Consider the following 26,885-nt stretch of genomic DNA (forward strand, 5'->3'; position numbering starts at 1 on the left):
ATCCCCAGCAGTGCTATTGCTGGGTCATAAGGGAGTTCTATGGATAGTTTTTTGAGGAACCTCCACACTGTTTTCTAGAGCGGCTGCATCAGTTTACATTCCTACCAGAAGTGTAGGAGAGTACCCGTTTTTCCACATCCTCGCCAGCATCTGTAGTCTCCCAATTTGTTCATTTTAGCCACTCTGACTGGCATGAGGTAGTATCTCAGTGTGGTTTTGATTTGTATTTTCCTGATGATGAGTGATGCTGAGCATCGTTTCATGTGCCTGTAGGCCATCTGGATGTCCTCTTTGGAGAAGTGTCTATGTCTTCTGCCCATTTCTTCACTGGGTTATTTAAATGTTACGGCAACGTCAGATTGCTGAGGACGCTTCTCAACAGCCGCGTTTTCTGAGCTTACCACAGACACTGGCCCACGGAGCACACTTTGAGTGGCAGTGGCCTAAGTAAGCTTTTCTTAAAATAAAAAGCCCTGGAGAACACACTCTTTGATGTTCCCCCTTTTTAGTTACCAACTGGAATAGAAATGTGTATCTTTCAGTTGGAAAGTTGGAAAGGATCTTAATACCGTAGATAAATGGAAACATTTCAGTGTGGCTTCCTGCTTAACCTTTAAAATATTGGTGTTGAAAAATCACAGAATACAAAAATTGTGTTGGAATGGCATGGTTTGGCTGTTTAGCTAAATATGTACATTGTCCTTAAATACTTACACATGGAGTCTAGAATTGGTTTCTGATACAGGGTTTTGCCATTTGCTTAGTATTTGTTTCTTAATTTCAATATATAGACAGTTGTTACTTTGATACAGGATTATGGATGATTTTTATTTTCTTTTTTCACATTATTTAGTATTTTCCAAGATCTTTACTATGAACAGGTCACTTTTATAATAATAACAAAAAAGATATGTTCGCACTAAGGATTTGTTCTTTTTCGAATATTCATTATTCACCTCTCCCCTCCTCCTGAAATCACAAATATCAACACACTATTGAAAGGTTTTACATATAAATTCCAGGCATATTTCTAGAAATATGCCTGGAAATATAAATATATCATTGGCTCTGGTTTAAGCTTGATTTATCACAAACCATTTTGGTAGTCAGCTTAGGAAAGCAGAATGTCATACAGTGAAATCACTGATCCTCGGGTGACTGTATCCTAAATAGAAAATCCCAGGTGCATCTTATTACAGAAACCTAGCTCTTGGGTGCTTCATGTTTCAAAAATAGGCTTTATTATCTTGTTAGCTATTTGTCTTCTTGTACTTTTCCTTTTAGATTATGTATCTGTTAAAAAATAAGTCATTTAAATTTAACTATGTGGAATATTACTTTTTAATCAAAAGTAGTTAAAAATTGTTAGTACATTTTTAAAAATTGTTTTTTATGTTTATTTTTGAGAGAGAGAGAAAAAGCACGCACAGCAGGGGAGGGGCAGAGAGAGGAAGACACAATCCAAAGCAGGCTCCAGGCTCTGAGCTGTCAGCACTGAGCCGGATGTGATGTTTGAACTCATAAGCTGTGATCAGCTGAAATCAGAAGCTCAACCGACTGAGCCACCCAGGTGCCCCCGTGAATAAATTTTTTAAAACTAGATTTTGTCTGTATCACTGGAAGCAATTTCAGAGATTACTTTCAAACGTTTATTTTTCCAAAACCCATAGTAAGAAATTCATCCTATATTGTGGCCCCATATACACACACCTGTATAAAAAATAAAAATTTAATCAAACAGCCTTACCCTGTGTATGATGTCCTCTTGATATTCTTCCTTCTGGGTCATTGAAAACAATTGTGCCTGCAGTTGTGCCTGCAAGCTGTGCCTAGCGAGGCACAGACCTACAGCTTGACCCGTGTTTACTCTTTCTCCACTTCCTGCTTCTACAGTGAGTTTTATTTACATCACGATGTTACTAGAAAAATTAGGCTTACCGTAGGTGCAGGGTGGAGTTACCTCAAAAGTAGAATTATTTCGTGCTTGGATGGCAGCTACTCCGTGTTCACATGACCGCCGGGTCCCAGCACCTCCTTCCCGCACCATCCGGTCGTGATTAGAGTCATTGTTAAGGGAACGTGGCCCAACACTCTTTCCTGCCGAACCGACGAACGTCCTTAGAATCCATTTCAACATAATGCCACTTCATCCAGCTACTGTCATTCAGTGGTGGAGTGCTGACCTTTTTAATAAGGTCTTTATGCCATCAGATTATTTTGTTCCCTTCTCTGAAGACCAGAGACTCTTCTGAGCACCATTTTCTTTCTTGGATTCCTTCCAATTCAGGTCGTGTAAGGTTTAAGGGCCCCTCTCTGTGTTCTTCAGTGCTTCCTCTCCGATCTGATGGCGCTCTTTGCTTTGCCAATGGTCATGTTTCTCTTGAGACATTTTTTTGTTTTTACTGCGTGCTCTTCTGTGTATAATGTGTACATGTATATACATGTGTGTACACGTATAATGTACATATAAAGCCTCCAGGTTTTCTGTATAATGCCTTGCGTACAGAAGTTGACCAATAAATCCTATTATAGTTGACCTTGAAACTAGGGGCACTGACCCCCTACACAGTCAAAAATCACCATACAACTTTGACTTCCTAAAAATTTAACTTATTAATACCCTATTGATAACCAAAAGCATTACTGGTATCATAAACAGTCAATTAATACATACTTTATATGTGTAATTTATATTGTATTATTAAAGTAAGCTAGGGAAGAGAAAGTGGTATAAACCATAAGGAAGAGAAAATACTTTTACACAACTGTACTGACTGTACTGTGAAAAATTGCATATGAGTGGACCCGTGTGGTTCAAACCCTTGTTATTCAAGGGTCAGTAATATCACTATTCCCAGGCATTTCACGCATCCCCAAATCTCTGTCCTGAGTTCAAGCCTGTTGGATCTCTAACTACATGTCCCATAGACAGCGACATTTATTTTATCTGGGCAAGTTGGAGACCTTGAGTACAGTTAATTTCATTCCTTTTCCCAATCTTTGATTTCTGGTAGCCTAGGCAAAACATGGTCCTCCTCAGAAAGCGGAAGCATCAGCTGCCAGCTCTACATGGAGAAACAGCTTCTCTGGGCATTAAAGTGAGAAGGAAATTTCTTACTATGAGGAACACCACCTGACAGACAGTGGTTCTCAAATAAAGTTTTACAACAGATGTAGAAGTCAGTCTATGTAAAATGTAACCTAGGTGAAATGATTCTGAGGGAGGTTAGACTAAGGTGGCCCTTTGGTCTAATGTGATCTAAGTGCCTTGAAGATGACAGTGGTTGTACGGTCCCTCTACCAGCTTCCCTAAATTATACTTTCTTTGAGCCAGTCATTGAGCAGAAGCTGGATAGCAGATATACTTTGAAGTGACAGAGTTTGATGAGGTTTTACAGTATTACCTTTATTATGCTGATTAAAGTCAGTTACGTATATGTGTGCTTTAGAAACCACAGAGCAGATGGAAGGGTTGATGTCCTATTATGAAATCACGGATGCCATTTAAAGACTACCTGGCAGGATCCAGATGTAAGGCCATTCCCCTGTCACCGTGGAGATAACTGAAGTGGTCCCTGTAGGCAAAGTAGTGCTTCCTCAGAAAACAGCTTTGTATCTCTCTGGCAACTAAACAAGTGTTATTATTGGGGTATCCCAACTTTTCCACCCTGGATGTGTTCATAGGATAGTAACTTTCCCCATGTATACAGTGGCATTTTTAGGCTAGCCAGTCAATGCCAACTCTGAAATGTGACGTCACTATTGCTACTGTGAAACATAAGCCAACTCTCCAGGACTTGTGCATTTCCGCCATTTTCTCCAGAGGCTGGTCCAATTTGTACCTTGTCTTTACACTTTATTAATATTCATACATTCCATAAATATTATATTGAAATTTTAAAGGGCTTACACTTAGGATCTATGAAAAGTTGTTCGTTTTTAATGAAGACATTCAAAGTCACATGTTATTGGTTTGACAGGTTTTTAAAAAAAATGTTTTTCCTTATCGTAAATAATATTCCTTTGTCCATGAAACTTTGAATCACAAGCTTTCAAAATAAGCCTCAAAAAAAGCAGTTGCCTACTTGACATGGAAATGATTATCCTTTTGTGATACAAAAACATTTTCCTTTTTTCTGAAGAGTACAGAAGCTGATTAGCTCTTAAAGCTGTGCCTAGCTAGGCTCTTGCCGTGCGGTTCAGGGGGCTTGGAGGGGGGTGAAGTAGAGAGGAGGGTAGTGCTATCAGTGAGAAACGTGGGTCTCAAAGAGCACACAGTTCAGTGGAAAACTCTTTAAAACTTCCACAGGACCTCCATTTGTTTGCACGTAGTCATATTATGTTGTAATGAATGTATTAATAGATTTCAGAATTCCCAGGTATGCATCCTGTCTCTGTGTAGAATATAGGCCAGTGAACAGAAATACTTTACATCCCATAGGATAAAGTGGTAGTGTTATATATATACATTGCTGTGTCTTTTTTCTTCTAAGCCACATCTTCCTGGTGGTGAGGTTTTGTTTCACTAGGAGGCTTAACTATACGGGGGGATTTTTCTAAGTAGCTTGTGGACCATTGACTAGAATTAAAAGGTTAATTATCACTAGATGCCAAGACAAGGGAAAACTATACAACAGCTATGGTTTAGATCAGCGGTTCACAAAGTGTGGTCTGGGGACTTTTGAGGCTTTTTTTGGGGGGAGGGTCTGTTGAAGTCAAAACTGTTCTCATGGATTTGTAATCACACAGTATATTGTGGTTTTTCAGAGGTTACCCGATGGTAGTATGGCTCAGATAGTTCATGGAATGTGTGCATGTATTTCAGTGTTTTAAACATTGTTGAGCTTTAGTTTCTAATACAGTAAGTATCAACAGATAGAACCCATATGGAAAAAACCCTTGTGCCAGGGTTTCTCAGTAACTTCTAGGTGTTTATAGGGGCTCTAAAACCACAGTGTTTGGGAATTGCTGGTTTAAGTATTATTTCCCTTTAGAAGAATCGGCGTGTAGCCAGATTCAGTAATTGCAAAACCTGGAAGGACTTGAAATTTGGCAGGTACAATGTGGATATCCAGAACTATGGAGAAATGTGAAGAACTGCACAGATGAGAGCTTCTCCAGCGTGTATATAATTATGTCAGCAACTTCTTTATCAAACTGCCACCACGTTTCCATCTAGTAAGAAACGCATTCGAATAGCATTGCAAACTCCAAGCTAGCAGTTTGTAATTTGGGAAGATAAGGATCACTCTGTATCTTTGTGTCTCTCACAGGCACTTAGGGGAATATTTTGTATTCATAATCCGTCAGAAACATGATTGAATGAATCCACTAGTGAATGAATGAAGACACAACGTGGGTTTGATACAGGCCTTCGTTCTTCGGTATTGAGCACCTGCTCTTAGCTGTGCTGCCGGGTGAGTGAGTGGAAGTTGAGATGAATTAGTAGAGTGGCTTTGAAAGATAACAGGGTTTCGGGTTTGATTCCTAGAGAAGAGAGGAAGCTCAAGGCTAAGGAAGTAGCAAGTGGAGTCCAGAGACGCGAAGGGGCATTGCAAAATTAAAAAGTTCCTGGTTCAAACTTGTTACATAGAATAGTGGAAAAGTTTTCAAGGTTCAAGGAGAACTAGAAAACAGCTGTGATTTCTAGTGATGTATGGATTGCACTGTTTTTCTTATGCAACTAGATGGATGGTGAAGGCAAAAATCAGAACATTTCCTTGGTTTCCTGTTTCTTATGGGAACTCACTATAACCAGATGAGTCACTTGAAGCACTGTTCCTGTGAATCATTCTGTATCTTTTTTTAAAAATGATAATGATGATAATAGTATTGTTTTATGTTGCTTACTGTGGCCAGATACTGTTCTAAACTCTGCCCTCCTGAGGTACTGTTATTATCTCCATTTTAAGATCAGGAAAACAAGGGTCCAGCCTGAAAGACTAACGTAACCTACTTTTTGTGATGGAATCAGGATTCAGATTTGTGAGTCCATGCTTTTCCCATTTACCTGCTGTGTATGCTTCTCTCCATGGTACGCTTAATCCAGGTGGACTGTTCCAAAATACAGAAGCAGGAGTAGAGCATTTCGGGTGATGAGACTGAACGTTTAGTTACAAGAAACTAATTTTTGCAATACCAATGCAAAATTTATTTGAACTTTTAAAACTTTAATTCAAATGTGGTTAACATACAATGTTATATTAGTTTCAAGCAAAACATACAGTGTTATATCCGATACAACAACTGTATACATCACTCTGCTCATCATGATAAATGTACTCTCTTAATCCCTTGTATCTGTTTCTGCCATCCCCCCCCCCCTTTCCTCTGGTAACCACCAGGTCTCTATATTTAGGCTTCTGTTTTTCAGTTTGTCTCTTTTTTTCTTGGTTTGTTTTGTTTCCACATAGGAGTTAAATCATAGGGTATTTGTTTTTCTCTGAAATTTTTTAAAAAGTTAATTCAAATGCATTAGAATGTTCCCTCCTGTATTACATTGTTTAAAAAAGTTATTTTGAGCTATGTAATAGAAGGTGATTTCATCCACGGGCAACTTAGGCTGGTATAAAATGCTCGTTCATGGGAATTTGAAGTGCTAATATTTTTCTCATTTTTGTCTCTGGTAACTTGTCACTAATAACTGTCTGTTTCTGCAAAGTACTTTGAGCTTCCTCTTTAAACAGTTGTCCACATAACTACAGAACCTTTTCAGTATTATATTCCTGGCATCCTTCTCACGGCTTCGTGTGACGTTCCAAATAAAACTTGAATTTGACCAAAAGAAAGTGGTATAGACAATATGTAACACAAATATGCCCTGAGGTGAGAAGTAAAATAGTCCTCAGTTAACTGTGAATGGCCTGATTCTTCGCTAATGAATAATGAGCAGTTCTTAGAAGTGACTTTTTTCCTTTCAGAGAGCTTAAGAAGTAGCGATTTTTCTTTATTCAGGAAACACATGGAATATTAAGGACACCAGCTCTGCTGGACTAATTGGCTTACTTTCTGCATAGTTAGCTTCTGTTTAAATATCTAATCAAGTTTCTAAAATTAGTCTTAGCATTTCATATAAGAAGTAGTGAATTGATGTATTTGAAAATGAATTGTAATTGTATGAGCGGTAAAATTGGGTCTTGTGATGGCCGGGTGGGGGTTTTGTACCATTCTCTCTCCTCACAGGTGTATCTGAAATTCTTCCTCCAGAATCAAAACTGCCTGGTACAAAACTGCTCTTAGCAGTTGGTTTGTAACAGCAATATGTTTATAAGCCGTAACTGTCAATAAAATCAGGCTCTTCTCTGTCGTGTTGGCTGGTGTGGGAGGCTCGCGAGCGCGCCTGTTTACGTAAGCGCTTCCCACATGTCACAAATGAACTGATCAGCTGCAGTCTCTTATTTTTGCCTTTATTTTGTCTCAAGTTGGTGGTATTAGTAAAATTCTGTATAGACCTTCAAGACATGCATACGTTTTTCTTGACCTGATGACCTAGGTTTCTCCCTTGCTTCCTGCCTCCAGAGGTACACGGCCATCGGAGAGCTGGGGAAAGCCACCGACACGCTGGATTCCACGGGCAGAGTAACGGAGGAGAAGCCTTACGGTAGGACATCCGTCTAACGTAGTCTTCGTCCTTCACATTTAGACAAAGTGTCTGTGACTTGAGAAGTTTTTTTTAATGTTTGTTTACTTTTGGGAGAGAGAGATACAGCGTGTGAGCACGGGAGAGGCAGAGAGAGAGGGAGAGTTTGAAGGAGGCTCCAGGCTCTGAGGTGTCGGCGCAGAGCCCAGTGTGGGGCTTGAACTCACAAACGGAGGTCATGACCTGAGCCGTAGTCAGACGCTTAAGCAACTGAGCCACCCAGGCGCCCCGTGAATTCAGAATTTTAAAATAGAAATCACTTACCCAGTATTATCAGTGATTATTACAGCTTTTAGACATTTCTTTCGGTTAATAGCATTGACAGTTTTGACCACTTTGTTGCTTATTTGGTATGGGTTTGTTAATAAAGATTTATCATTTGTCATAATTGCCTCTTTTCCTATAGTCAGTTTTCTTTAATGTTCAGAAATCGTCCCAATAATTCTCTTGCCAAAAAAACATTTATAGCTAGTAATTAGGACATTTTCCCTAGTAAATAAAGAAGCAGAGAGACTGTCTTATTAGATTTTACCTGTGTCTTCCCATGGTTTGTTTATTTATTTTGCAGTTATTTCTTAGCTTTTGAAATGTACCATCTTTAGTGCTTTACAACTAATTAGGTTCCTGAGCTTTTGCAGTATGTAAGAAAATATGACAGAGGGAAAGCGATTTCTCTGGGAGCAAAACACAACTCACCGGGGCCCACCTTAGTTTCTGCCCCATTCCTTCTTTCCCACTTTAAGGAAGGCTGGATAAGGGAGATGCTTTCCTAGCAACTCCGAGTGCAGCGCCGTTCCATACGGTCCGTTCCCCTACGTCGTGATGCCATCGGTCGTGAATTATTTGTCGGCTTTCTGCCATGTTGGGTGTTTTTGTTTGTTTGTTTTTTGTTTTGTATTTTGCTTGTGTTTAATGTTACGTCTTCTTAATTTAGCCAGTCCCGCGTCTGGCTTTCCTAGGTTTTGTATTGAACGTCCTTACCCTGTGGTCCTTACCCTGTGTCATGCATTGTCCCAGTGCTTAGACCAGCCTTCTCCTTGGTCATAGGAGCTTCACTTGTCCTCATAAGATTTATATATAACTTAGGACACTACTTGATTAATCAGGCAACATAATCGAAAGACAAATCACTGATTTATGTTGACTTTTTAAGATGTTGAATTATCCTTGAACTTATTAGGAAATTATAGAAGACCCTTACTTAATGGAAACCCAACCATAATTTTCAACCAGAAAGCTTGTAAAGAGGCATAGGGCAATGGGATGATGTCAGAGATTTCCAGAGGATATTAAGTACCTATAGAATCAGAAAACTGGTAAGACTTCTTGATGGGACAGGGTACTGAGGGAGAGGACGTTGTCAACCTTGACCTAGGTTTCTGGGTGTTAAAGCTGGTCACATGATGGTGCAGTTCGTTGAGTAAGGGATGCTAGGATAGGACTAAGGTGATGAAAATACAGTTGGCCCTGGAACAGCATAGGTGTGTCTTGTGTGGTTCCATTCATACATGGGTATTTATCTCTTTATTTATTTAAGTGAGAGAGAGCTAGAGCGCGATAGAGGGAGAGGAGAATCTTAAGCAGGCTCCACACTCCACACAGAGCCTGATGTGGGGCTTAGTCCCACGATCCTTCGGGATCATGACCTGAGCTGAAATCAAGAGTTGGATGCTCAAACAACTGAGGCACCCAGGCCTCTGTATACATGAGTTTTAAAAATACAGTACAGGGGCGCCTGGGTGGCTCAGTCGGATAAGCCTCCGACTTCGGCTCAGGTCAGATCTCACGTTCGTGGGTTCGAGCCCCACGTCAGGCTCTGTGCTGACAGCTAGCTCAGAGCCTGGAGCCTGCTTTGTGTTCCATGCCTCCTTCTCTCTCTGCCCCTCCCCCTCTCATGCTCTGTCTCTCTCTGTATCAAAAATAAATAAAACATTAAAAAAAAACAAAAATACAGTACAGTACTGTACATGTGTTTTTTTTTTAATTTTTTTAATGTTTTATTTTTTGATATATATAGAGAGAGACAGAGCATGAGAGGGGGAGGGGCAGAGAGAGAGAAGGAGACACAGAAACGGAAGCAGACTCCAGGCTCCGAGCTAGGTGTCAGCACAGAGCCTGACGCGGGGCTCGAACCCACGAATGTGAGATCTGACCTGAGCCGAAGTCAGATGCTTAACCAACTGAGCCACCCAGGCGCCCCTGTACATGTGTTTTTATTGTGTTTTTCTTAGTAACATCCTACCTTACTGTAAGCTATGTGTAATATAATATACATACCATACAAAATGTATGTTAATCAGTTGTCTTTTTAGTGGCAAGGCTTTCAGGCAACAATCTTAGTAATTAAATTGGGGGGGAACTAAAAGTTATATATAGGTTTTTTTTGTTTGTTTGTTTGGTTGGTTGGTTTTTTTTTTTTTTACATCATACAGGTTCCATAACCCTAACCCCTGTGTTGTTCAGGAGTTAACTGTACTTAAACATATCCTTCCTGCCTGCCCTTAAAGCATTTTGGAGTTTCAATGTTTTTTTTTTTAATTTATTATTTTTGAGAGCTAGAGAAATCACATGAGCAGGAAGGGGGCATCTGAAGCAGACTCCGTGCCGATAGCAGAGGGCCTCATGCGGGGCTCGAACTCATGAAGCGTGAGATCATGACCTGGGCTGAAGCTGGACGCCAACTGATGGAACCACTCAGGAGACCCAGAGTTTAAAAAAACTCTACTTTGTATTGTGCAGTTTGTAACCTTACTTACTTTAAAGAAAACTTAGTTTATTAAAATCATCTGATTATATGTTGAACTAAGTCATGGAAAAACTAAGTAACTTTCTTCAGGCCCTGAAAGGGAGACCTCCCTGAGGTTTATTGAATAGTATTTGTAGTCCCAGAAAATGAAAGCTCAGCGGGTGTTGCTTATTAACATGAGTTTTCTTTGTGATTTAAATAAATTAGCAGAGGTTTGTCATCTACTTAAACTGCTGTAGCAGGTACCCAGGTGAAGATAAATGAGACCCAGCCTGTGTCCTTTGGGAATGTTTGTCTAATGGAGAACTTAGACCTGTGTTCTCAACCCCCTGAGACGCAATACTGAGACCTCTACCCAATACCAATACTTTATAATTGCCTTCATTGCGATCTTGAAATAAAATTCAGAGATATTCTCCTCTACCTACATGTTAGAAAGAAAGCCAATATAGTACAACAAACAGAATATAAAGAAGAAACAAAAGGAATTCATAATAAAATATGTTAATATGTAAATGCACAGCTGTTACTACACTGAGCGTCATAAGGAAGTCGTCAGATGCTGACACTTAGACAAATGCGTGCCATAAGCATAAGTGCAGACGGACACAGGTATGATGTATTGATGGCCCAGAACTGGAGAACTCAGTATTTGAAAAGCAGGACAAAAATACTTTGTGTTTAAATGGAAAATGATGTGAGGTTCCAGCCTCAGGTGATTATAAACAGGCTTCCCCCCACACGAGTATCTGGCGGTCTTCCCGAAGTTATGCAGTACACAGAACAATTCATCGTGCTGCCTGTCTTGCGTGTTGCCGGACGTCCATCATCCCTGGTCGTCGGTGATGAAATGCTGCCGCTGTTGCCACCCTACCACGTCACTGTAACAATAAAAATGCAGTTCTTAATTGACTTTTTGAGAACAACTGACGTATGGGTCAGGGAACTAAGGCAGTATGCAGTAAATGGCAAATGAATGCTCTTCAGTCACTTTTGTTCTGTCTGGACAAGCACTGTTTTTAGTTGTTGTTTCAGATCCCTGAAAGTTAGCTCCGAAGAATAAGAAAACAAGTGGGGCTCAGTAGATTCAAAGCTCAAATCATATTCATAGGGCCTTCTTTTCCTTCATGGCACCTTCCTTTATCCCTAAATAGCTCTTCACCATTTGTAAATACTCATTTGCATGTTGAATCCTGAAACTGTGGGGCTGAGACCATGTCTCTCTTGGTCCCCACTGTATTCTTGGTGTCTAGGACAGTGCGTGGCATGTAGGATAAGACACAGGGTATGGATAAATACGACAGGCAGTAGAGGACGGCGAGACGGCAGCTGAGTCACACAAAAGGCTGAGCATCCTCCTACCTTGTGCTGCTCTGTTCTTAGCCCCATCCGTGTACTGAGTCTTGGGCACGATTGCTGGCATCTCTGAGGACACATGGCTTCATTGTGCTCGTCTGCTCTTCCCTGAGCTCAGGACATGAGGGCCATGGCTTCGCAGGCTACCTTAGATGTGGGCCAAGCTTCCGGGAAGGCCTGACTGCTCGTGTAATAAGAATTGGTTTTTCTGAGGCGCCTGGGTGGCTCAGTCGGTTAAGCATCTGGCTTCGGCTCAGGTCGTGATCTCACGGTCTGTGGGGTCGAGCCCCACGTCGGGCTCTGTGCTGACAGCTCAGAGCCTGGAGCCTGCTTCAGATTCTGTGTCTCCCTCTCTCACTGACTCTCCCCTGCCTGCACTATCTTTCTCTGTCTCTCAAAAATAAATTTTAAAAAGCATAAAAAAAAAAAAGAATTGGTTTTTCTATCTCTCTTGTGGCATTTTTATTGGGAGGCAAGAAATGTGAAAGGAAAGTGGTATCTCCTGCTAATCCCCTGTTCTAAACACTGCAACTCCTAGCTCCCAAGACAGGATGTTACCAAGGTCTTCTCGCATGGATGTAGCTGATGGAGCTAATGAGAGTGGCTCCTCATGGACTGTGGTTTGCTGCCCGCACTTCCTGGAGGAAGCTGACGGTTCATTTGCGTCTCAAATTGAAATTTAAACAACTAGGACACTCACTCTAGCTCGGCTGCTGTGTAGATGGGTATCAGTCATCTTGTGGTGCCTTTTGTTTGTATTTAAACCTTTTTATTATAAAATATTATGCAAATGAAAGTGAATGAAACTTAAATTTACAGCCCAGCGGACTATCACAAAGCAGACCTCCATGCAGCAACCAGTCTAGTCAGGAAATAGAAGATTCCGAGAAACTCCTTGCAGGCCCATTTCATGTATGACATTCTTCTGTCGATAGACAGTTGGGCTTGATGGATAAAGCTGCTATGTGTATTTTGCACCTGTTCGTTGGTGGACACGTACTCACTTCTCTCAGGTATATACCCAAGTGGAATTGCTCAGTCATAGGGTAACCCTCCTGTACTGGAAGTTATCAGCAGTTTTCAGTGTGATTGTATAACTTTGGATTTTCACCACCAATAAATGGAATTCCACTTGCTCCACATCCTGGGCAACACATGGCATTAATAGTGGTTTAAATGTTGGCCGCTCTGATACGTGTGTAGTGGTATTTTACTGTGATAGTAATTGGATTACTAATGGGATTCAGCACTTTATCGGGTGTTTTGGCTTCTTGCCATATTCTTTTGTGTATTGTTCAGGTCTCTTGTCCGTTTGCTTTTTGGGTTTTTTTTCTTTCTGTATTGAGTTGCCTTTTTAAAAAATTATAATTTGTATGAGCTCTTCGTGTACTCTGGTATGTGTTCCTCTTTTGTTACACGTGTTATGGATATTTTTTCCTACTCTGTGGCTTATCTTTTACCTCTCTTAATTGTGTTGTGGAAAACAGTTTTTAGTTTAAGTTTAGTTCACTTTATTAAGTCTTTTCCTTGGTGATTAGTCCAGTCCTTTTGGTACCCGGTTAAAAACAAAAATTCCTCCCCCAAAAGCATGAAGACATTTTCCTGTATTCAGAAGCTTTATTGCTTTGCCGTTCATATTATATCTATAATCCCCCGCCCCCATATGCATATTCCTCTACGGTCCAGCACTTCTCCTGCTGCCTTGCCTCCTTGGTCACAGATCATGCACTTCATAGATAAGGGTTTGTGTGGATCCATTTTGTCCCAAGGTCTGTCTATTCTTGTGCTCACACCGAACTATCTTAATTGCTGTGGTTTTAGACTAGATCTTGTTATCTGAAAGAGCACGTCTTTCTAATTTTTTATAGATTTTCTCTACAGGTCTTTTCCAGCTTTCTCATCAAAGTAAGGAAGTTGCTTTCTGGACCTAACTTACTGTTTTTTATTTTTTTATTTAAACAATTTTTTAATGTTTTATTTATTTTTGAGAGAGAGAGCGCACATGCTAGAGAGAGAGAGAGAGAGAATGCATGCGCTAGAGAGAGAGAACTCCAGATGGGGAGGGGTAGAGAGAGAGGGAGACACAGAATCTGAAGCAGGCTTCAGGCTCTGAGCTGTCCGCACAGAGCTTAAAGCAGGGATTGAATCCACGAACCATGAAATCATGACCTGACCTGAAGTTGGATGCTTATCCAACTGAGCCACCCAGGTGCCCCTGTTTGTTTGTTTTAAATAAGCTCTGTGTTCAGTGTGAGGCCTGAACTCACAACACTGAGATCAAGAGTCACATGCTCTACTGACTGAGCTAGCTAGGCACCCCAACTGTTTTATTTATTTATTTATTTATTTATATATCACAAACACACATTGACTTTCATCAAATACTTTTTCGGTAGCTATTGATTTCTCTCCTTACTCAGATATTAAACTAACTTTACATTTCTAGAGCAAGCCTAAATTGATCATGATCTGTTATCCTTTATATAAATTGGTGGATTGAGTTTGCTAATATTATCTATGAATGAGATTACCTTCAGTTTTTCCTTCTTGTTAATGTCCTCGACTGGTTTTCATATCAAAGTTATGCTGACTTCATAAAATAGGTTGGGGGGCATTCTCTCTCTCTCTTTTATTCTCTAGAATTTGTGTAAGATTGGCATTATTTCTTTTTCAGATGTTTGGTGGAATTTACTGGTAGACATCTGGGGTTTTCTTTGTTAGGAAGGTTTTTAATCATGGATTGGATTTCTTTTCTAAATATAAAATCTAGTATTTTTTTAAATTACTTGTGTCATTCTAGATAATATTTACCCTAGGAATTTATCCATTTCACCTAAATTTTGAAACCTATTAGTATAGAGTTGTTTATAATATTCCTTTATGACCTTTTCATTTAGAAATGATACCAGACATATTTTTGTAGTTTTCATACGTAGATCTTTCATTTCTTTTGTACATGAAATCCTTAAATACTTTATATTTTTGAATGCTATTATAAATTGAATTTTAAAAATTTCAGTTTCTGATGGTTCATTCTTAGTATAGAGAAGTGGAGTTAATTTTTAAATATTGGTCTTAAGTCATTTAGCCCTGCTAAACTAATTCGAGTCACTTTTGTGTAGACTCCTTGTTAGTGTGGATCTAAAGTAGACATTTTTCTAGGTCCTGATTAGCTGTGCTTCTCCGACATGGCTTCTCTGGGGTCTCTGTCACATGCCGAGTGTTCAGCCAAATTTCTTTCTTCTGAATGGTTGGAATTAATCCCTCTTTTCACCTTGTAAGAGCTTTGATAGCAGTTCTTTGGTTAATTTTGTGGCTGCCCCCTGTCTTATGTGCTGCTTGGAACTGAGCTGGTCTCAATGGTGCCCTATAAACATCTCTTTCTCTGTTTGATTCTCCCAAATTCCAGCTGCTGCTGTTTCCCCAAATTGTGATTTTCATTCAGTGAGCTGTTACTCGTTGGTGGATTATAAAATTCCTTGGTTCTTGTCTTCTTTTATTTTTTTTTTATTTATTAAAAACAGTCTTTTAAATGTTTATTTTTGAGAGACAGAACATGAGTGAGGGAGGAGCAGAGAGAGAGGGAGACCCAGAATCCAAAGCAGACTCCAGGCTCTGAGCTGTCGGCACAGAGCCCGACACGGGGCTCGAACTCACGAACAGTGGGATCATGACCTGAGCCACACGAAGTAGGATGCTTAACTGACTGAGCCACCCAGGTGTCCCGTTTCTTGTTTTCTTGAAGGAAAGAATTCAGTCAAGAGACTCCGCAGAGAATTAAATAAAGGTTTTATGTAGCGAAGGGGAGATACACTCTAGAAAGGTAGCAAAAGAGCATGGTCTACAGGAGATGGGGCTGTCCGAGGTCAGGGACTGGGTGGTCCCGGGCAGCTTCCTGTCTGCCGTCCTCCTCTCTCCCCTCCTACTCGGGTCTGGCTAGCTGCCTCCTACAGCAAGAGCACAGAGCTCTTCTGGAATTCCCTTCCTTACACCACAGTTGAGAAAGTAAAAACAAGTGATCCTCAGAAAGACCCTACCTGTTTCTTTTCCTTCTCTCAGGGATTATGGTCCTTGCTGTTCGTTGTCTAATGTTTGAAAACAATTGTGTATTGTGTATTTTTTCCAATTAAACAGCCGCTTATAGTAGCAGTTTTTCAGTAACAGTTAACTCTGTCATGGTTGAATATTGTTTTTAAATCTATAGTTCATTTAAGTACCAACTATTATATTGTACGTTCACTCGTAGAGTCAACAAATTTTAAGCAAATAATGACATGATCTTACATATATTAATTTTATGAGAATTACTTTTTAAAATTAATTTCAGGGGCGCCTTGGTGGCTTGGTTGGTTAAGTGTCCGACTCTTGAAATCAGCCCATGATCATGATCTCACAGTGGTAGGATCAAACCCCACAATGGGCTTCGTCCTGAGCGTGGAGCCTGCTTGGAATTCTCTCTCTGCCCCTCCTCTACTTGCTCACGCACGCACTCTTGCTCTCTCTCTCAAAAAAAAAAAAATTTCAGGGTCACCTAAGTGGCTCAGTCAGTAAGTGTCAGATATCGGTTCAGGTCATGATCTTGCGGTTCCTGAGTTTGAGCCCCGCACTGGGCTCCGTGCTGACAGCTGAGATCCTGGAGCCTGCTTCAGATTCTGTGTCTCCCTCTCTCTGCCTCTCTCCTGCTCACACTCTGTGTCTCCCTCTCTCAAAAATAAAATAAACATAAAAAATATATATTAATTTCAAAGGGGATACTGCACATTGATGATTTATTCGTTTCTAAACAAAGAATAATTACCCAGGTCCTGTGATACTTTTATCATACCCATCTTTACCAAATGTATTTCTCTTGGGTAGTTATTGGATATAATTGCTTTAGAGACTTTATTCTCCATTTCTTTTTAAATCCTTTGGAGGTAGAGTCTTTATTCTTATTAATTATTATATAGATTGGTCTAATATCAAGATTTAGAGATAGCCAGCATGCTTCACTATATACTCATGTAGTGAACATAATAATCATATGATTAAAAAAGAATCATTTTATTCTAAAATACTATATTCACTTTTACTGTAAACCAATTTGCTGCATAGGTTTTCTGTCTAGTGATTCAAACTTCAGATGAGTGATTGGCCTAGGTGACTTTTAAATGTCCTTTTGACCTTGAGATTCTATTATTCCTCAGCGGATTCGGCAAGAATGCCTTGAGTGCCCCTGTCATTGTGTACGTTATATAAGACGAAAAGCTGCCTTTGCCGTTAAGGGCCTTGGGATTGAGTTGGTGAGATAATAGGTCTAGTGGGTAGTAGGTAACAGTTAAGAATTGTGTATGGTTAATTGCAGAAGGAACAGCACAAACCCAAAATGCCTGAGATGTTAAGTCAGAGAAAGAGACGCTGGCAGAAGTGATGACAGAACACGTCTTGTCATCTTATGTTGGGGAGTGTGAGTCCAGCACAACAACCGAAGCAGGAAAAGCAGCATACACTGGCAGGAATGTTGGGAAAGAGACCAGCCAGAACAGAAAGTAGAAAGCCGCTTTGTCTTATTTTGAAAATGCATTGCTAAGCTATGAACTTGAGAGTGCGTTGGACTTGCAGTGCGCTGCCGGGCTGTCAGCCCCGCCCCGTCTTTATAGCAGCCGTGCTTGGTGGTAGCGCTGGCTGCTGAGATTTGAAAGTGTTGCGTCGCGAAGGCACCACCAGTAACTGTTTAATGTTGCAGTAGAGCAAACATCTTCTCATGGAAAGATCCTCATCACATCATGAGCTGCATCTTCGGAAAACAGCGTGAACAGGATACCCATCTGAGAGCTGTCTTTTTGGACTGTTAGGTGTTGGGAGAAATTCTTTTGCGTTCTGTAGCTCTTCTCCGTTTGAGTCTAGTAGATTCTGGTCTTTTGTTTGTGTTTAACTTGAGGATCAAGGTCACGCTGAGGTTAAGACTGTCGTGCTGTGTTGACATTGAAACCTGGACACAGTAGTCCATGCTGCTTTTTAATTTTTATTCTGGTGGTACAGTGATAATTCAAAGCACATTAATTAGCTTTTGTTTTAATGTTACTTCATAAAATCAGGTGTAACTATGTATTAGAATAAGAAGTTTAAATAAATTTCTCACAAAGTAAAAAAGAAGCACCGTAATTTTTTTCTATTGACTGTGACCTAAACAAGTTATAGGATAGTTCTGTAATTAATTATTGAATATGAAACATACATAATCACCTATAAATATGAAAATCCCAATACTGAGTTTCAATGTGTTATAGTCTTCCTTTGTTAAAATTATAGAACTAGTCTTTAAAATGATAGTAATAATATTTTAGAGTTCATAATACAGTTAATAATATTTTGTGTAAAGAGGATTAAACAAAGGCTGGAAACATCATTAAGTAACCTACCGAAAGCTTTTATGTCTTCATTCAGATTTGCAAAGTCATTAAGAAATGCTTAGTAATCATGGTATCCTTGTTATGTATATTCTCTTTTTGCACTGGCTAATTTTTGAGGCAAAAGTCAGACTTTTGGGAGAATTTAAAGAGAACAGAGAAATTCCAAAAAGCAGTGAAGGGAGAGAAGGAGCCAAATACAGCTTTTCTTGGGGACAGAATTGAGTGTAAATGTGTCCGTTTTATGCCACCATAGATCTAGCAGGTAAAGTTTTGATGTGGTTACGACTAAATAATCTTCAATAGTGTGTACATTATTTACAATATTTGATGCCTGGAGAAGCTTAGATGACTTACGGGGTCTTTAAAAATTTTTTTAATTGAAAAAAATTTTAATTGATTTGTTCTTTAATTGGCATTCAATATTAGTTTCAGGTGCACAACTGTGCTTACCATCTGTCATCATACAAAGTTTCCACAGTATTATTGACTCTGTTCTCCATGCTGTACGTTTCATTCCCCTCATTTACTTATTTTATAACAAGAAGTTGTACTTCTTAATACATTCACCTGTTTTGCTCATCACCACTCACTGTGGTGAGCACTGCGTAAAGTATGTCGTCAGATCACTACCTTGTACACCTGAAACTGATATTAGCATTGTATACCTATTATATGTCAAATTAAAACAAAAGAGCTTATGTGAAGTTTTCTGCTTGTTTTCTGATCTCATTTTTGAATAATACTGCAGTACCGTTTCTATAGCTAATGCAACATTTTTCTCAGCAATTCTAAAGGCTGTAGTAAGCACCAACTAAATGCATATAAGATGACTGAATCGTTTTTATTGGAGAAAAAATTGAAGCAAGGGAAATTTAGTCTTAATATTAGACAATATAAGACTTTCTCCCTCATCTCATTAATGTGTGTTTTATTCATCTTAACAAGGTAGAATTTGTCCTATAACTATGTTTTGTAGGAAAATTGTTAATTGAGGGGCACCTGAGTGGCTCAGTCAGTTAAGCTCCTGACTTCAGTTCAAGTCATGATCTTAACAGCTTGTGGGTTCGAGCCCTGTGTTGGGCTCTGTCCTGACACCTTGGAGCCTGGAGCCGGCTTTGGGTTCTGTGTCTCCCTCTCTCTCTGCCCCTCCACTGCTCACGCTCTGTCTCTCTCTCTCTCTAAAATAAACAACATAAAAAAATTTTTTGAAAATGTTTAATTGAAAGTTCAGAGCATTCGATGCTGTGAAAATAGCACATATCCTTCTGTGGTTAAGTGTTACATATTAAAATTCATTTTTGGCAGATAAAATAACACAAGAAGATATTGAAGGCATTCTGCAGAAATTTACTGGGAACATAATGCAGGTACCTCCCCTGTAAGTTCAATTATTGAATTTGAAGAAATGTTTAATTTTTATTTTTCAGTGTTTAACATCACTTTAATGAGAAAAAAAGGGCCCCCTTCTGTGTACGGTGAGGCACGTTTCGATCTGACCCAGCATCTGCTCTAGTAGGGGTGGGCCTGACTTAAGCAGGCTGCAGAGCTTCCGGCACTCTCTGAGGCAGTGCAACGTGGCCTCCTCTGTCCCTGGACATTGCCACAGCCTGCCATCCGTGCTGCTCCAGTGCTTATGGGTTTCTCGGATTCCATCCACACGCCCCAGGGCAGGTCTCAGTCATCCCAGAATTGCTGCGAGGGGCCCAGACCCCTCTAGTGCTGGTGTCAGAGCTGTGATTCGTAGGCCAGTGGGTCCCTTTTTTTTTTCAGGTGTTGGGACCATTTCTTGTGGGCCCAGAATCTTATGTTTCACAATTCTCTGCAACAAATGAAACAGATAAAAGCTATAACTTATTAAAAGTATAAGAATGTTGATTTGCCATTTAACCATATTTTTGATGCACTTTACCATTTCAAGCAAATTGCTTTTTATTTTAAAAAATGGCCATATCGTTATGTGTCAGGAAAAGTTACAGTTCTTTTAGCGTTCAGTATTTTTTATTTTAAAGTCTTGAATTTTTTTCTAGATCACGGAGATATCTACAGGGAAATGGGTCTTCATTTAAAATTAAAAATTTTATAGGATATGGATAAATGTTATTTTTGATCATTATTGTTAAAATAAATTAAACCTATTTCCACTTTATTTATAAGAGCAGTTTTAGAAATTTCTTCCCTGGTACTGTTCCAAGGATTTTGTGGTCTAACAAAATTTTATCACACAAAAGTATGATCTGTTAAGTAGATTATTTGCCTCTGTGCATTTTGAAATGTTTTGATAACTTGTATATGAAAATGCGTATTGTTATAATGGAATTGTTTCAAGGAAATGTAGCTGAGACCATTGTGACCCGAGGCCTTGTCACAGTGCCCTTGACCCAGAATGCAGACCAGTGAACACGTGCAGTCATCTCCACGGAGAGGGTTAAAGGGTGAAATTGACAAGGTTGCTCCTTGGGTGCCAGATTGAGCTTTAGCCTCAAAGAGGTTTAGGAGTTCCATCCCTGGCACCTTATGGAACAGGCTAGAAGAAAAAAAGGAGTTGACATTTTAGAAAGAGTTTCCATTTGAGTGCTGCTGGTCATCCTTTCTTTCCATGCGGTAATCTGGAGTTATTTTCTCTCATTCTGTCTTAACCTTCTCTCTCTCCTTCACTCCCTCTCTCCCTCTCTTATCTTGCAAGCTATTCTGCGTTAAAGAAAGACGGGCAGAGACTTTCAACTTTGATGAAGAGAGGTGAGGCGGTAGAGGCAAAACCCGCCAGGCCGGTTACGGTGTACAGCCTCTCCCTTCAGAAATTCCAGCCACCGTTTTTCACGTTAGGTAAGCTGGAAGACCTTGAACTCCTGTGTAGTTAGTTACGTGTGCTTTTATTTTGCATTTGGCTACTTTTGTGTAATTGAATGGATCCCTAGTATATTAGGGATTTTTAAAACTTGAATTTAAGTAAGGTTAGGATTTGTTAATACCTTTTTGATAACACATTTAATGAAAATACTGATAGCCACATGGAAGTTCAGAAATGCCTTTCTAAATGCTTTTATTATCTTATATATAATATAAATATCTGTATCTTGTAATATACCTATTATCTTACTATAAAGTTTGAAGTAACATAACGTTAGGTCTCTAACGGCAAAGAGTAGGTAAGGGACATATACTTGAAAAATTTTATATTTTGTGTTTTATTATCTTATGGATGCTTGTTCCTCCATTTTGGCTAGTACCTGGTAGTTTACATTCAGTTTTAAAATTTTAATTAATTTGTCCTTCTAAAACAAAGCATTTTTTAGTTTTTGGACAAGAAATTCTAAGAGTGGAGTCAATATTTCTCCCCCTCTTTGTTATCTCCAAGTTATTGCAAATGATCCTGACAATATGAAGATAACGGTTAAGGTCGAAGTGTTTTTGTAGACTTGGCGTACATTTTAATTTGGGTCATCAATTTGAATGTATCTATAATCTATATTTGAAATAAATTTAAATACCAAAAAGCTAGTTTCTATTGTTTGTGGAAATTTTATGATCTCTTAGTTACAGAAGGTAGTACAGAAACCACGAACATACACGAGCTGGGAAGGATTGAAAGCTGTAGTTCTAAATTCTCAGGCCTTACACTGATCCTGCCCTTAATTTCATAGTGCCTACTAACTGGGACTCCCTTTAGAAATAATTTCCCAGAGGGGCACCTGGGTGGCTCAGTCTGTTGAATATCCAACTTCGGCTCAGGTCATGATCACACAGTTCGTGGGTTTGAGCCCCGCATCAGGCTCTGTGCTGCCAGCTCAGAGCCTGGAGCCTGCTTCCGATTCTGTGTCTCCCTCTCTCTCTGCCCCTCCCCTGCTCATGGTCTGTCTCTCTGTCTCTCAAAAATATATAAATGTTAAAAAAAAATTTCCCAGAACTTTTTCCCCCTGTATTCTATTGCTTTGACATACTATTTAAAGATGTATTAAACTCCTATAGAATGTGGGGGTTTTTGGTAGAGTTAAAAAATGAAGTTCTTTAGTTTCCTGATTCTAAAATATTTGACAAATGAGAAAAACGTACTAAAAAATACCTCATTCCATGAAAATAAAGCAGCTGGGTTGGCATGGTAGATATTATCTAGGAAAGGAAGAGAAGCTTGAATTTTTCTGATTGCATTTTAATTGTAAATACTTTTGTTCACTTATTTTGTAATAGGCCCAAAGAGTTGTCTTTTCACCAAAGTCAAATATAGTGCAAGAGTGATTATATAACTACTTTGATCCTAGTGGTCAGTTCATATCTCAGCAGTGGTTCCCAACCTTGAGCTGATGGGGGGCGGGGTGGGGAGGGGGATTAAAATCCCCAGGTAGTGAGTTTTAATTAATTCCCTGAAATGGCTTTATTTGTAGGATAAGACTATAAACACCAGAAATACAGTCATTTTGTGTGAGAATTCAGGATGTCTTATAGATGAATGAAAATAATCCAGAGCCCTGCTCTTAACCAATAAACATGTAATATACTGTGCTAAGATGTTTGGATATGCAATCACTCTGAAAAATTATGTAATCTTAGTTATTTTATAATTTCTTCAGGATATTTCCAAGAGAACATTTAAATAGACTCAACTCTTCATGTGGTATATTTTCCCAAACATAATTACTGTCCCTGATAAAGGTTTTTTGTTGTATATCTTGAGTGTATAAATCTGACAATGTCTTAAAAATCTACAGCTTCTGATAGGAAAGCTGAGATGTCCAACTATTTAAAACCGATTAAATGAACAAGGTGTGCAAATCTGAAAATATTTTTTTAAATGCCCAGCTCATAATAGCAAAGCTGAGGTTTCTCACTACTTAAAACCTATTAAAGGAACAAGGCTAAAGTAAAAACGTGGTGTGACTTGCCAGTTATTTTAAAATGCATTCATGAGTTTCTGCTGTTTGCTCTCTCCACACTCTGACTTTTCAATCTCACAAACATATGCTATTGGATGAATAATTTATGTTTTAGCACATAAATATTTTATCACTCGATTGTTTGCATAGGGCATTTTTACATTTGTTTAGGGGCATCATTTCTATGTAAAGTGGATTTCATAGGAGGTTAGCAATTTACCATGTCACTGTTAACATTCCAGATGTTGAATGTGGAGGAGGCTTTTATATCAGAAGCTTGGTCAGTGACATTGGCAAAGGTAAGCATAAAGATGAATTATGAATTATCATTTAGAGAGTAATACTCTTTTTTGATGGGAAGAGGGAATTTTCTATTTTTCATGTCTCTGAGTGCTGCCCTTAGGGAACTGTACTCTTGCTGCCTTCAGCTTCAGAAGCATCATAGGTTTATGGCATACAATTATCAGCATCAGCAGCTGCAGTGAAATGCTTGTAACAGGAGAGAAAGAGAGGAACAGAAAATGAAGATGGGAATAATGAAGGCAAGAACCAACATTAGCGCAAGTACAAAATATTTTAACTCAAATGGGATAAGACAAAAAGACAGGCCCTTCTAAAAGTTACTTTCATTGATGTAAGTAAGATTTAAAAAAAAAAACAAAACAATAACACCTGGAAGCCATAGTCCTACAAACAGCTAGAACCTTGCTGGTCCTGGCTCTGCTGTTTCCTGGCACCAGGGGCACCCGACGGGGCAGGTTACTTCATCTGCAAATGAGACTAATAGTTACCTCATGGGTGTGCTTCATGGTTAAATAAGAAAAGTATGTGCCAGCTCCTTGTAGACTTTCTGGCAGTGTAGAAGGTGAGTTAATACGATTTTGCTACTTCACCATTTCTTGATCTCAAGGCTCTTGGTTCTTAAGATTATTAGTTTTGCACTTGGGGTGGTTTTGAGAGGTTTGGATCAAGTTGTTCCATCATTTGAAAAATTATGATGCCTGTGGAATACTGAACCGTTCCCCCCGTGGGTTTTCTTGTCGCCGTCTGTTGCCGTAGAATTGTCATCCTGCGCCAACGTCCTGGAGCTGACCCGAACCAAACAGGGACCGTTCACGCTCGAAGAGCACGCCCTTCCTGAAGACAGATGGACGATCGATGACATTGCCCAGTCCCTGGAACGTTGCTCCTGTCTTCTCCCAGCGGAGCTGGCACTTAAAAAGTCAAAACCTGAGGAGTCTACTGAACAAGTTTTGAGCTGTGAATTTATAACCCTAAATGAGACAAAGGGAGAGGATGATATGATTAAGCCGTCTTAAGATTGGCTTGGGATTGTCCTCCTTTCTTGGCTGACACCTGAGTCCTGTGTACAGAATGGCAAGCTGCACGCAAAAGATGAACAACTGTTTCTTCTTTCCTTCCCGCATGGGTTTTTTTTCCCCTCATGAAGAAAAGTTACCATCATTGACAGTTTCTGTGGTGTACAATTTATCTGCTCTACATTATAAATAGCCTTGCAGTGACTTGTTCAGTTCTCTGCCTCACTGTGAAGTGTTGTTTTAGGATGTTACTATGTTGTTTGATTAGATTCAGGAAAATCAACCTTCTGATTTTGATCTTTCTTCAGTCTTTTCCTGGAAAAAGTTGAACACATTTTCTAATCAAAGAAAAAGAAATACGAGCTCATTGTTCTTTTGGTGTCACAAAAATGAACATAAGTCGTGTTACTTTGACTTTATTTTGTCTTCCTAGTGACTCTATTATATTGAAATTCTTATGTTTGAAAAGGCCGTTATTTAATGTACATTTTGGAGTTTACAGTGATTAACATTTATTTGATAAGGCTTGTACTTAACCTGGTAATAGCTGTTTGTTTAGCTCTTGGAAACTAATAAACTTTTATAATAAATATTTGTAAGTAAACCAAATTATTGCTGCTACCACTAACAATGTCAGTAAAAGACTAAATTTAGTTACGTTCACGTCTACCATGAGCGCAAAGCACAGCCTTCTCTTTGGGCGGCTAGCTGCGTGATGCTTTCCTGAGGATTTCATCCACATAATCCACTGCCCTGTACCACGTTACTAAATAGCATAGTTTTTTAAAGTAAGCTAAGGAATGGTCTTCAGTTTAAAATTTGATTTGTTTATTTTTTAGTATTTATTTAGGGCATTAATCCCTGTGATACTGGGGTTTTTTTTTTTAGTTGTTTGCTTTTTCAAATTATATTTATAGATGTTGAGATAGCTCCCCTGCACGTCCCGCTAATCTCTTCTGCTCTAAATATTTTAGAACAGAATTCCTAAACATTTTCATACATAGCTTACTGAAAGTTCCCTAACCCTTTTTAACATCAATCTGTAAATGTCGCAAAATGGTAAATTTCATATATAACAAGACCTTCATATTTTTGTTCTGGGAAAACAATATATTAGGTGGCCAGTCTTTGGAAATGTCCAAATTCTGTTTCATTTATTCAGATAAATATAGTTTCTAGAGGAAGAGTAGTTAAAAATTTCATAATTTAGGTGTTTCTCGATTTTTATGGATTGCCTTTCTTTTTAAAGTAGTTCTGTTTGCAACCTCCAACCTAAAAAATTTAAATATGTAAAGTCATGGGATTTTGTTTGTAGTTAACTGAATATAAATTCAATATGAAAAGTTATATATGCTTTAGTGGATCATTTTCATCAGATTGGAAATGTATTTTATACATATTAAAACTAATTATATTAGTTTATAATTAAATGCAAAGTATAAAGAAAAGAGTTTGATATCTCAATGCATTGACATAAAATACCAAACACACAGATTTGTAAGTTGAAAGTTGACAATCTGACTTGTGCCCTGCAGTCTGTCTCACACGGAAGTGGTGGTGGCTTGCCCAGGTTACAGAGGCTGGTCGTGCATTGCCGGGTAAGGTCCAAATAGAGGGAAATTTTGGTTTTAGAAAACAATTAGGGCATTTCTGCTCTATTTCTCAACTTAAAAATTACCAGATATCATTTACTGATGGAGAAGAGGAGAGATTATATCTTTTTCTTATATTAAAAACACTGAAGACAATTTTGCCAAATAGAAAAATTACCCACAATCCTCACCATCCTGATACAGTGACTTCAGACTTTAATTTTGTATTACCATTTTCCCTTTTTTGGTTTACATAATTACCATCTTAAGACACTTATATTTTCTAATCAACTATTTTTTCATTTTATGTTGTCAGACTCTTTGTATTTAGTTTTGATAATTGCTATTTTAATATTACTTCATATTCAGTTTATAAAACCATTACCCGAATTCCTGAACCCTGGAGTTATTTTCAATTTTATCAGGATCAATTCCTGGGAATGGGGTTATTAAGGGGAATAACAACACTTTTATGGCTCTTCATACGTTTGCCTTATTGCTTTCCCAAAGAGTTATAACATTTTACAGGGGCCCCATTTGAGTATATCAGTTCATTAAAAGTTTACAGCTTGGGGTGGGGGGTTTGTATGTTGTTGCTAATGTAGTAGGTATAAGAGTTCAAAATTGCTCTTACCAGCTTTTGTGTGACTGTTTTGTATACTTTGTTCATTTATATAAGTAAATGTCTTATTGGTTTCTTTATACATTTGTATGAGTTATTTCTGCAGTAAATACTTGGTAGAAGTATTTCCATGGCCTGTTGTCTTTTTAACTTTCATTTTTCATTTTTGCTAACTAAATTTACTAATTTTAATAACTATTCCCTTTTATAGTTGTCAGGTTTATGAATATATGAATAGTTAAAATTATTTTAACTTTAAAATATTTTTACCTCTCATATACAGCTGAAACTGATCAAAGTTCTCTGAAAAGGTCAAGACTCACTGATAAATTCATTTTCTCCTGAGAGTCT

At 38.8% G+C, this 26,885-nt stretch overlaps 1 protein-coding gene across 4 annotated transcripts in view; it reads left to right on the forward strand.

The window, feature by feature from the left end:
* The window catches only part of TRUB1 (TruB pseudouridine synthase family member 1), a 38,069-nt gene extending 11,410 nt beyond the window's left edge, over nucleotides 1–26,659 (forward strand). Inside the window, exons 4-9 of one of the 4 annotated variants that reach the window (XM_029932641.1) lie at nucleotides 7,519–7,600; nucleotides 19,439–19,511; nucleotides 20,817–20,956; nucleotides 23,244–23,300; nucleotides 23,393–23,565; nucleotides 24,061–24,150. In XM_029932641.1, the coding sequence (XP_029788501.1) occupies nucleotides 7,519–7,600; nucleotides 19,439–19,511; nucleotides 20,817–20,956; nucleotides 23,244–23,300; nucleotides 23,393–23,526 (486 nt within the window). In that variant the 3' untranslated portion in view covers nucleotides 23,527–23,565; nucleotides 24,061–24,150. Of the gene's footprint in view, nucleotides 1–7,518; nucleotides 7,601–19,438; nucleotides 19,512–20,816; nucleotides 20,957–23,243; nucleotides 23,301–23,392; nucleotides 23,566–24,060 lie in introns of all 4 variants that reach the window. The other 3 variants (XM_029932640.1, XM_029932642.1, XM_029932639.1) reach the window with 3 other exon arrangements.
* Nucleotides 26,660–26,885: the final 226 nt, after the last annotated feature.

The sequence above is a fragment of the Suricata suricatta genome, chromosome 2 (assembly GCF_006229205.1).
Source record: "Suricata suricatta isolate VVHF042 chromosome 2, meerkat_22Aug2017_6uvM2_HiC, whole genome shotgun sequence".
In the NCBI taxonomy this organism is placed as follows: Eukaryota; Metazoa; Chordata; class Mammalia; order Carnivora; family Herpestidae; genus Suricata; species Suricata suricatta.